Below are 12667 nucleotides of genomic sequence, written 5' to 3'. Positions count from 1 at the left end.
CCGTGATGTGACCATACCATGGGATCACATGGTCAGTTTGCATTCACATGTAACAGCAGCAGGCCGTGCTGTTACAGAAATGAGAAGTTGTTTTGCTGTGCTATTTATCAAAATTCTCCCTCTCACAAAAAACAAATAATCTTCCCTATATCTGCATGAAAAATATGTAGGAAAGCTCTGGAACACTAGTCAACAGACAGAACGCAGTGATTACTGATAAGGCAGGAAGCATGCATACATAGATTGTTTTTATAATTGAAAGGAAATTTAAAGGATGGTGTTTTAAAAGAGGAAATAGATAAAGTAGGTGTAGACGGTGCATTTAAAAAGCTGGGGAAAGAGATAAGGCAGTGTGCGAAGGGAGATAAGGAAGGCAGGGGCAGTTCTTTAGGATAGGAGAAATTGTGAAGGCTTAAACAGGAACTGAAAGTTATGGGATAGGGAAGAGGGGGGAGATGAGAGAGAGAATCCACCAAACTTAGGATCCAAGTGGGTATGGAAGGTCTTGTTCAGTTTATCAACTGCTAAATGTCAAAACACTGTGTTTATTTATTTACTGTGTTCATGTGAGGACAGTGTTGTGTGACAAGACTTTTTCTGGGGAACATGGCACACATGTCTACTCACCCTAGATAAGGAGCCCACGACAGACAAAGTATGGATACCACCAAAGTCCAACTCGGTGAACCAATGAGTTTTATTGAGGTTGCTAATGGAATATGGGTGAGAAGTTACTTACAAGGGCAAAAATGACTCAAAGACAGTTGCCTCACCAAAGCCCACTCCAACATGGGTGACAGTTCACAAAAGCTGGGAACTTGGAGTACACTGCACAGTCTTCAGGCAGCTCAACAGATTGGGGAGTGTCCTTTCCAAGTGACTGGGTTGGTTGAACCCTCTTCCAGGCTGCTTGGCCTGTTTCTGCTTCCAGAGAGCTGGCGTGGTCTGAAAGTATTCTTCTTTGCAGCTTGGCTTATTTGAGTCTTCTTTGCGGGTTGGTGAGATTGAGAGTGACTCTGGGCAGTCTTTATTGCTTACTAGGAAGGGAGATGCTTAAGTGAGTCTGGTCAGTTTCAGGGACTTCCTGAAGCTATTTTGAGATGTTTACCTTCTGGCTTAAGGAATTTCCCTTCAGTATGGAAGGTTTCTGAGGAAATGGCTACACAATAGCAGCTGTGTTAGTGAGCTGGTGCCATGGTATATGCCTGGAGGGCAGAGACAACATGTAGGAATTGGCTCTCTCCTTCCACCATGTGCGACCAGAGCATCAAACTCAGGAGGTCAGGCTCAGCAGCGAATGACTCTGCCCTTTGACCCATCCTGCCAGCCTACTATTATAATATAAAACACATTCCCTCTTAGTGGAGGGAATGAATATGTATGCATAAATGGGGTTAAGTACAGTAATAGATAAGAGGGGTTCTGCATGTGAAAACAAGAAGGGATAGCAATTGGCCAAATCTTGCTGTGAGATACCAGAATACAGATTGATAAGCAGGGTGAGCAGGTGGTAAGAAAAGACTGGGCTAAGTTTTGAAGTTGTTAAGGATAAGTACAAGTTAACTACCCTGAATGTAGCTGGTGTTCAGTTTGTTTGTTTGTTTGTTTGTTTGTTTTTAAAGATTTATTTCTTATATATAAGTACACTGTAGCTGTCTTCAGACACACCAGAAGAGGGCATCAGATCTCATTACAGATGGCTGTGAGCCACCATGTGGTTGCTGGGATTTGAACTCAGAACCTCTGGAAGAGCAGTCAGTGCTCTTAACCACTAAGCCATCTCTCCAGCCCTCAGTTTGTTTTTGATGAATGAATGCATGAGCTATCCATTAGTAGGGAAAAATAAGAAAATACTCATAAGGTTTCATCATTTGATAGCAAAAGTATCCATTAGATGTATTAACTAGGATGCTGACACGGGATAGAAAATAGTCTACAGTGAGTTAAAAAGTGAATTAGAAGTTTTAAAAATCTGAAGAGATTGTTCTTTTTCAAGAAACTTCTATTTGAATCTGAGTATAGTGGTACATGCCAGTAATCCCAGAACTTGATAGATCAAAAGTTCAGGGTCATAAGGCTAGAAAGATGGTTCAGCAGTTAAGAGTACATACTGCCTTTCTAGAGGACAGAGTTAAATTCCCAGCAATATGTCAGGTAGCCCATAGCCACTTGTAACAATAACTCCAAGTGATCTGATGCTTCTAGCCTCCCCAGACATTCATATTCATGTGCATATCACCCCTCATATACATGTGATTAAAAATGAATAATGATTAAAGGTCAGGGAATGAGGTTGTATAACCTTTGTAGCCTCAGGTCTGTTGGTAAAGTAAGCTGCCAGACTACCTTGTGACTGAGGGGGTCAAGAATCATATGGGAGCCTGAGATATCAAAAGAAAAATGAATATAGGGGTTGGAGAGATGACCCAGCAGTTAACAGCACTGACTACTCTCCCAGAGGAATGAGATTCAATTGCTAGCACCCGCTGAGCAGCCCATAACCATCTGTAATCCAGTACTAGAGAATATGATGCCCTGTTCTGGCCTCTGAGGGCACTGCACCCGAATGGTACACATACGTGAATGCAGCTTAAACACCCATATACATAAAAACATACATAAATATTTCTTAATTTTTACATTTTTCATATATTACATTTTGGTCATATTCTTTCCTCTCCTCCAAGTCTTCCCGGAATCTACCCACCTCCTTACCTACCCAAATTTCTCTCCAAATAGAGAAAAAAAAATTCAAGAATACAAACAACAAAACAAACCCCAAGTCAAACAGAAAATAAATCACTGAATCATATCAACAACAACAACAACAACAAACACATGGAAAAATATGGAGTCTATTTGTGTTCCTGAGCATGGGGCCTGCCTTGGAACATGCTTGATATGGCCACTGTAAATCTATTGGAGAAAACTGATTTTCCCCTCCCAGCAGGTATCAACTGCAAATAGCTTCTTGGTTGGGGGTGGGACTTTGCATTTCCCCTTCTCTGTCTTGGAAGTTTGTCTAGCTTGAACTTGTGCAGGTCTTGTGTGTGCTGTGCTAGTCTCTGTGACTTCATATGTGCATTGGCACTGTTGTGTCCAGAAGATGCTGTTTCCTTGGAGTCATCGGTCACCTCTGGTTCTTGCGATCTTTCCATCTCTTCTTTTACATAGATCCCTGAGCCTAGAAGGGAAGGGTTTGGTAAAGACATCCCACTTAGGCCTGGGAGCTCTCACTGTTTATATTGTCCAGTTGTGGGTCTCTGTGTTAATAACCATCTACTGCAAAAAAACAAAAAAAAAAGTTCAAGGTCATTCTCCGCTACATAGTGGGTTCGAGGTCAGCTTGGGCTATATGAGACCCTTTCTTTAAAAAACTGAAAAGGAAAGAAAAGGAGACCTCTCTCCACTCATTAAATATTTATTGGGCATCTGTGCTAGATACAGATTCCAAACGACTGCTTAGGGAAGGGAAGGCACAGGGACATTGTTGGAGAGGTTCAGAGTTGAGAAGGATTGGATTAAAAAGAGTTCTCTTTTGAGATGAGAAAAGACTTAAGTACGCTCATAAATTGAGGGGAAAGCGTCAGTAGGAAGAGAGGAGACAGAGCATGGAACAAGGATTTCAAAGAGGCTGCAAGGGATGAGACCATGTGCACAGGGATAACAAGCCTTGCAAAGCTAAGAGACACTTCATCCTTAGACAAGAAGGAAATGGGAGGGTGGGTCCTTCTTTAAAGCTCAGGGGATGAGGTTGTATGAGCTTTGTGGTCTCAGTTCTGTCGGTAAAGTAAGCCATCAGACTGTCATGTGACTGATGGGGTCGAGAATCATTTTGGAGCCGGAGAGATCAAATTAAAGATGAAATGATAAATGAGAGAATAGTGGCAGATGAGCCAGCCAAGGCCAAACAAGGGGCCTATTATATTACTCTGGAGGTTCGGATGCAGTTAGAGGCATTTGTAGGGAGCAGAGAAAAGCCCAAGAGATGTCCCACATGAATGTATATTTTGACGTGGGCATGGCCATGTCAAAGATATCCCAAGGCCTTTGGACCTATGGGACGATTGGAAAAGGCTATTAGCCATATGATTCAGGCTCAAGAGAAATAGCAACTCTATCTCCTTTTATCATTGATCAGTGTGTGCAAACACTAGTAACTGTAGTCCCCACCTCCCAAATATTTATGCTGGAAACTGCTCGCCTCCAGAGACCTCCTACAAGAGACTAGCTAGCCCTTGCTCCTGTGCTGTACCTAATAAACACACTGAGGTTCCAGGTGGTGGGGATACAGGTAGCAGAGCCTAACGTGATCTCAGGTTCACGGTGTGTGTGTGTGTGTGTGTGTGTGTGTGTGTGTGTGTGTCCTTTCTTTATTCCCTTGCCAGAGTTCTGTGACCCAGGACACATGGGAGTTGTCAGGCCATGAATTATAAAAGTGTCAAGAACCAGAGTTTTGTACTTGTGTTCAGCCAACCTTAACAGCAATGTAGTCAGAACCCGAAATTTATTCAGTTCTTATTTTACTAGGCCAGCGGGGTGGAAGGACAGGGCTGGAATATAGCTGAAGGTGTTGATAAGAATGTTTCATAATGGGCATAGTGCGGCACTTCTGTAGTCCTAGCTATTAGAAAGACTGAAACAGGACAATTACTTGAGCCAAAGTTCAAGACCAGCCTGGCCAACATAGCAGGATCCTGTCTCAAAAAACAAAACTGTGGTTCAGTTGACCAGTCATATATGATTCTGCTTTGGCAGACAAGGAGCTGAGATCAGGAGGACCATGGTATCCTGTGAAAGAAGGAAGGGACCCAGACTCCTGAGCATTCTGAGGAGACAACTCACGCTTAGGAGGATCAAAGACATAAGGCAGTTAGTAGACACCAGATTGTGGTCAGAGGGTTGCATGTTACAGGGAGGATTTCTTGGGTGGGGGGCAGAGGGAGCCAAAGTTATGAAGTCAGGGCAGTCACAGCATTTGGAGACTGGAAAACTGATGAGTTGGTAGCAGGTTCATTGGAATCACGTAGAGTGGGAAGGAAGATTGAGCCAGGTACTTTTGAAGGAAGATAGGCTACGTCTCTAAAGAAAAGAGGGTTTGCATTGACACGAAGGAAGAAGGGATTTCCAGAGGAATTGTCTACAGGAGCTCCACGATGACTTACCTTATCTTACCTCAAGGTGCATGGGTTGTAGGGAAAAGAAACATATCCTGGAGATGGCTGCTGACTCTTAGTGTCTCCTGGGGAGAATTAGGTTTCAGTCAGGTGAACAGGTTAATGACAGATGCCAGCACTTCTCAGACTCTAGTATGTACCCAAACCACTGGGGCTCCTGACGAACTCAGATGAAGAGGAACAATCCAGTGGCATTTAATACAGTGACAACCGCCACCACCACTGTCTGTTGTTCATCACCTCTGCACAGTTCCCACACATTCGCTTCACCCCCAAAGAAAACTCAATGAGCGTGTCTCCATTCCTTGCTCACCTCAGCTTCCAGGAATCCCTTTAAAAAATATTTGTTTATTTATTTTATGAGTACTACACTATGGCTGTCTTCACGCACACCAGAAGAGGCCATCAGATTCCATTATAGAACTGGGAACTCAGAACCACCGGAAGAGCATTCAGTGCTCTTAACCACTGAGCCATCTCTCCTGCCTGAAACACTATTATTTTATGTCTCTAAAAATTTCACTGGTCCAGGTGCTTCATATAAACGAAATCACATGGAATTTGTCTATAGATGAGTGTCTTCCTCCCTCCAGCCCCTCCCCCTCTTTTCAGTGTTGGGGATGGATCCGAGGGCCACACCTGTGTTAGTCAGGTTGCATTAGAATTTCTTTATAGCTGAAGCTCTTTAATGTCTGGCTAGCCCTCGTTTTCTTTACCCAATCATTGGTTGATAGACATGTGGGCTGCTTCTGTTGTGTAGCTGTGTTTAATAGTTTCTTCACTCTCCTTACACTCACTAAATTTTAGCTCCCCACCTTTCTACTCTACTCTTGGTTTTGTTTTGGTTTTTTAGACAGCGTTTCGATGTGTAGCCCTGGGTGTCCTGGAATTCACTATATAGACCAGGCTGGCCTTGAACTCAGAGAGATCCTCCTTCCTCTGCTTCCTGAATGCTGGGATTAAAGGTGTGCTCCACCACTGCCCAGCCAGATCCCCACCTTTCTTCCTTGCTTAAATTTGTCAGGCTGGCTTCTGCGAGGAGCATTATTACAGACTGCTCTTCCATTGCCCTTCTCCTGGATCTCACCGTGACTTGCTGGTGGTGCTCATCCTTGCAGCTCGGATGCTGTACCCTCAGAAAACCGTCCTTGATAATGCTATCAAAGCAGCAGAATTCCCAGTACTGCCTACTCGGTACTCTATTGTAGTGTCTCCATAGACCATTGCGCCATTTAGCCCATAATAACTCAAATAACTCAAAATAACTTCTGAATGCCGAAAATGTAACAATTGCATTAAAAATACAGCTATCAAAATATTTTTAAATTATGATTTAGTCACCCATATGCTTCTGTTAAGTTCCAAAATAATATCTATTTTCAGGCTTCATAATTACCAGAATACAGAAACTATGGTGGATGTGTATGCTATTTTGACATATGTACAACCACTGGAATGGGAAAGAAAAATATGAGTGATCTGCATAGAAAAATCACAGGTGCTACAGACAATACTATACATTATTGTCTCAGTTTATAACTGAAGAAAGTGGAAATTTTCACATAGAGATGTATTTCGTTCCTGTGCAAGTTTGTGGATTCTCTAAATTCTATCCGTGTTTAGAACTGTATGGATAAAAATGAAGAGATGGCTCAGTAGTTAAGAATACTGGTTGTTCTACCAGAGGACCCAGGTTCAATTCCCAGCACCCACCTTGGGCCTTACAACTGTCTGTAACTCCAGCTTTAGGGGAGTTACATTGTCATCTTTTGGCCTCCATAGATACTAGACATGCATGAGGTGCCCAGACACACATGCAGGCAAAACACCTTTACATGCTAGAAAAGAATTGCATGGAATGTTCTGTAAAAGTCACAAACGTATTACCTTAACGGGAAAGAGTAATTGTAGTCATGAAGAAGGATAGTCTGCCAGAGAAGAAAGTGCTAGAAGAAAGCTGTCTTCTGCAGCCCTCCATGGAACTAGTGGGTGGGCCATACCTGGGGAGGGGCATGAGAAAAGTAGTGCCTTAAAGAAAGGAACAGATGCTTTGTGTGCCCGCAGAATGGAGTTGAGTAAGGATAGCAACATGTGGAGAAGAGATAGCCACTGAGGGCAGCTCCTCCATGGGGGCAGAGTGAGGGAGCTGGGAGGGGAGGTGGAATCCTTACTATGTTCCAGACAGCAGGCCAGACACTGGCAATACAAAGCTGAGTGAGACAAAGATGAGTCAGCCATCTTTCAGATCTCATTAAACCCAACCCTGGTGGCAGTCTGGCTGGTCTCTGTACCCCTTCAGACACTCTGGGGGCCAGATGAAGTGGGAATAAGATGAACATGGAGTTTCAGGTATTCAAGAGGAAGAAAGCTGAGGGGGAAAAATAATCTGCTCTTCTGTTTCCCCTGCCCCTTTATGTGGAGCAAAAACCGAAGTAAAAAAAAAAGAAGAAGTTATGTAATAGAGAAAAGCAAAGCCATGCCCCGATCGTATTATTCAAACCAGCTACCCAGCTGAAAATTAGCCGCGTCTGCTCTCACTGTGAATTCTTCAGGAACCTTCTAAGACTCTTTGCTACCGAAGGGATCATTTGTGCTTCAAAACAGTCTAGGATGGGGAGGGGGAAATCAAAGAAAGAGAGAATGGATGATATTTTTAGATTTTTTTTTCCTTTGGGGTGCCAGAGATACCTGGACCTCTTCCTGTCCCCAGTTGATTCTCGGGATGAAGGATGCTGTGGCTCTTTTTTTAAATGCTGCTTTCTTCCTCGCTCCTTGGGGGCCCTTTCACAAAGGCTCACGGAGGGAGCTGCTGCAGGTGGGAGGTGTTGGCTGGGCTCATGTCCCCCTTTGATCATTCTCTTCTGGCAACAGAATCTGAAAACTCCCTGCCCTGGGCTGACAGAATGAATCTCTTTCTCCCTGAAGAGAGGCAGCATCTGCAGTGGAGAGGCAGCATGCAAACTGACGTGATGAGAAGAGAATAGGGCTGGAGCTGAAATGACCTACTTAGAGGGACGACATGATGTTAGGGTCATGGGTGAAGCAGAGGCCCTCGACATGGCTCAGTAGGTGAAGATATTTGCCACTAAGCCTGGTGACCTGAGGTCCACCCCTGGATCTCTCACAGTGAAAAGAGAGAGCTGACTCTCATGAGTTGTCCTCTGACTTCCACACTTACGCTGTGGCACACACACCTACACATATAAACAGTAAATAAGTATATTTTTAAAAAGGAAGGAAGAGATTGCCAGGGTAATTTGGGTGGCTTCAGTGCAGACAGGTCAAGGAAGAAAGGAATTTCCACGGAGGCCCAGTACAGGGAGGAGGAGTGAGCTGACTATTTTTTGAAGTTTTAAAAAATTAATATATATTAATCATATATGATAGTGGGTTTTATTATGACACTTTTGTGCATGTACATGGTGTATTTTTTATTATATCCACTCCCCATTACCCTCTCTGGTCCCCTTTCCGCTGATCTCCTCCCATATTTCAAGTAGCCCCCTCTTTTACTTTTATTTCTATAAATAGAGGTATTTTAATAATCATATTTTCATTTATTTGTGTGTGCATACGTGCATGTGTGCATGTACATGTATACCATGGTGCATATATAAAGGTCAGAGGGCGAGACTTCGAGAGAAAAACTGGAGAGAAAACCTCCAGTTTTCTGTTTCTATCATGTGGGCTCTGGGACTCAAACTCTGGTCCTCAGGTTTGGTGGCAGATGCCCTCACCCCCTGAGCCACCTCAGCAGCTCCCTCTTCTACTTCCACGCCTTTGTGTATGTGTAGTTTAATTAGGGGTTACATATAGGAGCATGGATTAGTTATAGAAACATGGGCAACTCACCAGTGGGTACACTACTGAAGAAAATTCTTTCACACAGCTACTAACAGCCTATAGACTCACTAATATTGGGGGGCCTTGATGGATCAGGTGTGGTGGTACACTTTTGTAATTCTAATACTCAGGAAGCTGAGGCAGGAGGTTCATGAGTTTGAGGCCAGCCTAAGCTACATAATAAATCCCATGCCACCTTAGGCTACGTAGCAAGACGTTGTCTTAAAATAAACAGACTGAGCTACGTGTATGGTGGTGCCTTTATTCCTGGCACTGGGGAGGTAGAGATAGACAGATCTCTGAGAGTTCGGGGCTAGCCTGGTATACATAGCAAGTTCCAGGACTACCAAGGTTATAATAAGACTCTGTATCAAAAAAGGAATGAATGAATGAGCAAATGAATGAATACGTCTTATTGAGTCATGGAGGCTGCCTAGGGGAGTTTTGCACGGATACTGAGTGAGCTGGGGTTCCTGTATAGATGATATGGGGGAAGAATCTTTATCAAATTTTGTCTGGCTGCTTAGATGAGAAGTAGAAGAATATGTGGCCATGGAGGTTGCTCATTGGTGTGCTCCACTCATTGCTGCAAGAGCGAGCAAAGACCCCACAGCACTGTACATAATTCTCCTGAGGCGGATCACAGAGCTGTCTTGTGTACACAGCTCTGGTCCAAAAGCATGGTGTGAGGAGATGCAGGAACCCTCTAATGGGCTTAGATCGAGGGCCTACTATGAAGGAATGTCATCCCAACTACAGATCCCACCAGTGGCTCCAGATTGCCTCAGGACCCATGGATCTGAGAGAACAGTAACTCCTGGGAAGCATCAGTGAGCAAGCTAATACCACATATATATTTACACTGCTGTATCACAGAAGGGATTTTGAGCATACATAGAGAAGGCTTAGGAAGGAGTTAGGTATTAAACTGAGCTCTGAGGTATGCAAACGCAGGATTGGAATAAAGAAAGAGAAATAGTCATTCCACCCTGAAGAAATAAGTTGGGCTCGTGTGTGCACCAAGAAGTCGACCAAAGCTGACAGTAGAAGAGATAGAGAAGCCAGAGTAGGTGAGGGAAGGTACAGTTACACAGGACACTGCATTTCTAACTAGGACTGACTGTCAAAACCCAAGCATTTGAAGCCATTTCTCTTCTCTCTGCTCTAGCTACAAGCCCATCGTGGAATTCATTGATGCTCAGTTTGAGGCCTACCTACAGGAGGAGCTAAAGATCCGGAGAGTACTGCACTCCTACCATGACTCCCGAATCCATGCCTGCTTGTATTTCATTGCCCCGACAGGACATTCGCTTAAGTCTCTGGACCTAGTAACCATGAAGAAGCTGGATAGTAAGGTATGAAGCCGGAGCTGGGGTTGTGCGAGCTGGACTCTTACTGATATAATACACAATGAGTACTGGATTCCAGTAGAGGTTTTATGGAATCCTAATCCAATCCTTTGTTACCTTCTTCTGTAAAGATGATATTAAAGATCCTGCATTTGTGTCATATGCTGTCATCTGGATTCCTAGTATTAGGGACGGACATGGCCTGAGTGCTTTCCACCCTGGCTGTCTTGGAAATAAAGATGGACACAAGCCAGATGGCTGTTCAAGGCTGAAGGTGCTAGGTTTGCAATGGAAAGTGGTTTTCTTTCCTTAAAAAGTTAGATTTCTTTTACTTTATGTTTTGGAGTATTTTGCCTGTATGCATGTTAACCCTAGCATGTGCGTGCCTGGTGGTGAAAGACTTCAGAAGACGTTGAATTCCCTAGAAGTAGAGTTAAGGATGACTGTGAGGCAACACATGAGTGCTGGAAACCAAACTGCTCTTCTGCAGGAGCAGTGAGTGCTCTGAACTGCTAAGCCGTCTCCAGCCATGTGCAAGGCCCCACATTCAATTCCCAGCACCAAAGCAACAAAACAAATTGAACACTGGATTCTTTAAAAAGCCCAATTACTATAGTTTTTCTTTCCTAACATTTGGCATGTGCCAAACACTGTGTGCTTATACATGGTACTCCATCTTTTGTTCCATTTATATTGTGTTATATGTTTTCATGTGTACATATGCATTTTGCATGCGTGCATGTACATGTATGTAGGTGCATACACGTGTGGGTGCTTGTGCATATGGAGACTGAAGATTGATATCAGAATCATCCCGTCATCTCCCTTTCACCTTATTCATTGAGGCAGAGTCTCAACCATGCCAGTACTCAGCCATAGGCTAGTCGTGCCGGCTAGCTTGCTCTGGGAATCCTGTCTTTGCCTTCTGAGGCTGAATTATAGGCAGACTGCCTTGCCCACCAGATGTGTTTGTGAGCTCTCAGGAACCTAATGCATAAAGAGCTTAGCCAGTGAAATATGCCCTTTTTTGTTGTTTGTTTGTTTAACAAAAAGTGTTTTATTATATTTTTGAAATTTTTAAATTTTCATTTACTTTTTTAATCAAAACATGTTATGCAATACATTCTGATCAGGGTTTTCCCTCCCCTCCAACCTCTCTCCAAGGTCTCTCTCTCTCTCTCTCTCTCTCTCTCTCTCTCTCTCATTGGAAAAAAAACTAAAAGAAACTTCATGAAAACAAAAACCAAATCTATAAGTAAAGACTAATAAGAAAACAAAGCAATGTGAGACAAGACATCTACAAAAACACCGTTGAGTTCACTTCGCCCATGTACTGCTGGGCCTGGGGCATACTCTGGGAGACTTCATGGAAAAAAATCCACTTTTTCCTTTGCAAGTTGGTGTCAGTTATAGGCAGCTTACTGGTTAGAGATGGAGCCTCTGCTTACATCTCAACAATTGGATTCCGTATGGCTTGGACCTGTGCCTGCCGCCACAGTCTCTGTGAGTTGATGCCTGCATCCGTCCCGTTGTGTCTGGAAGGTGCTGTTTCCTTGGAGTCGTTCATCCCCTCTGGCTCCTACAGTCTTTCCACCTCCTCTTCACATAGATCTCTAAGTCCTGAGAGAAGGAGTTTGATGGAGACATCTCATTGGGACTGAATGCTCCGAAGTCTCCCTTTCTGTACGCTGTCTGGTCTTGGGCCCCCTCCCCCCGTGAGTTCTCGCCTACTGTAAGAAGCTTCTCTGATGAAGGTTGAGCAAGGCACCGATCTATAAATATAGCAGAATGTCGTTAGGAGTCATTTTGTGCAGTGTCCTTTGAGCAGAACTGTAATATTTGGTTTTCCCCTAGGCCCATTCCCTATCCAGTCTCAGGTATAGCACTGTGAGGCATGGGTTCCATCTCATGGAGTGAACCTTAAATCCAACTAGACGGTAATTGTTACTTCCACAATGGTTCTGCCACTATTACACTAGGGTCTCACTCAGGCTGGCGACCATTGTAGGTTGCAGGGTTTGTAGCTGGCTGGGTGATTGTCCTTCTCTTTGGTAGAGTATATTCCAGTACCATGAACACTTGTCAGTAGGGGTGAAGGCTCTAATTAGGCATGCTCAGCTTCTCGGTGTTTGATAAGAGTGTGGAATTGTTGTCTCCAGCAATAAAGACTGGGCCCTGTGTTTGTCCTTCTGATAACCTAGTGTAGTCAGGTACGGTTAGTCACATTTTACACGTGAGAGCTCTGAGGCATGGAGAGGCAAATAGCTTGTTCAAGGTCACACAGACAGCGTGTAATGA

General features: G+C 43.8%; 1 protein-coding gene across 6 annotated transcripts in view; it reads left to right on the top strand.

Moving 5' to 3' along the window:
- Window positions 1-12667, top strand: part of Septin6 (septin 6) — a 75979-nt gene that overhangs the window by 31148 nt on the left and 32164 nt on the right. For all 6 annotated transcript variants that reach the window (XM_032889522.1, XM_032889520.1, XM_032889525.1 and 3 more), the window contains exon 4: window positions 10189-10375. In XM_032889522.1, the coding sequence (XP_032745413.1) occupies window positions 10189-10375 (187 nt within the window). The remainder of the gene's footprint in view (window positions 1-10188; window positions 10376-12667) is intronic.

The sequence above is a fragment of the Rattus rattus genome, chromosome X, assembly GCF_011064425.1.
Source record: "Rattus rattus isolate New Zealand chromosome X, Rrattus_CSIRO_v1, whole genome shotgun sequence".
NCBI lineage: Eukaryota > Metazoa > Chordata > Mammalia > Rodentia > Muridae > Rattus > Rattus rattus.
This window is presented reverse-complemented; position numbering and strand designations above follow the sequence as displayed.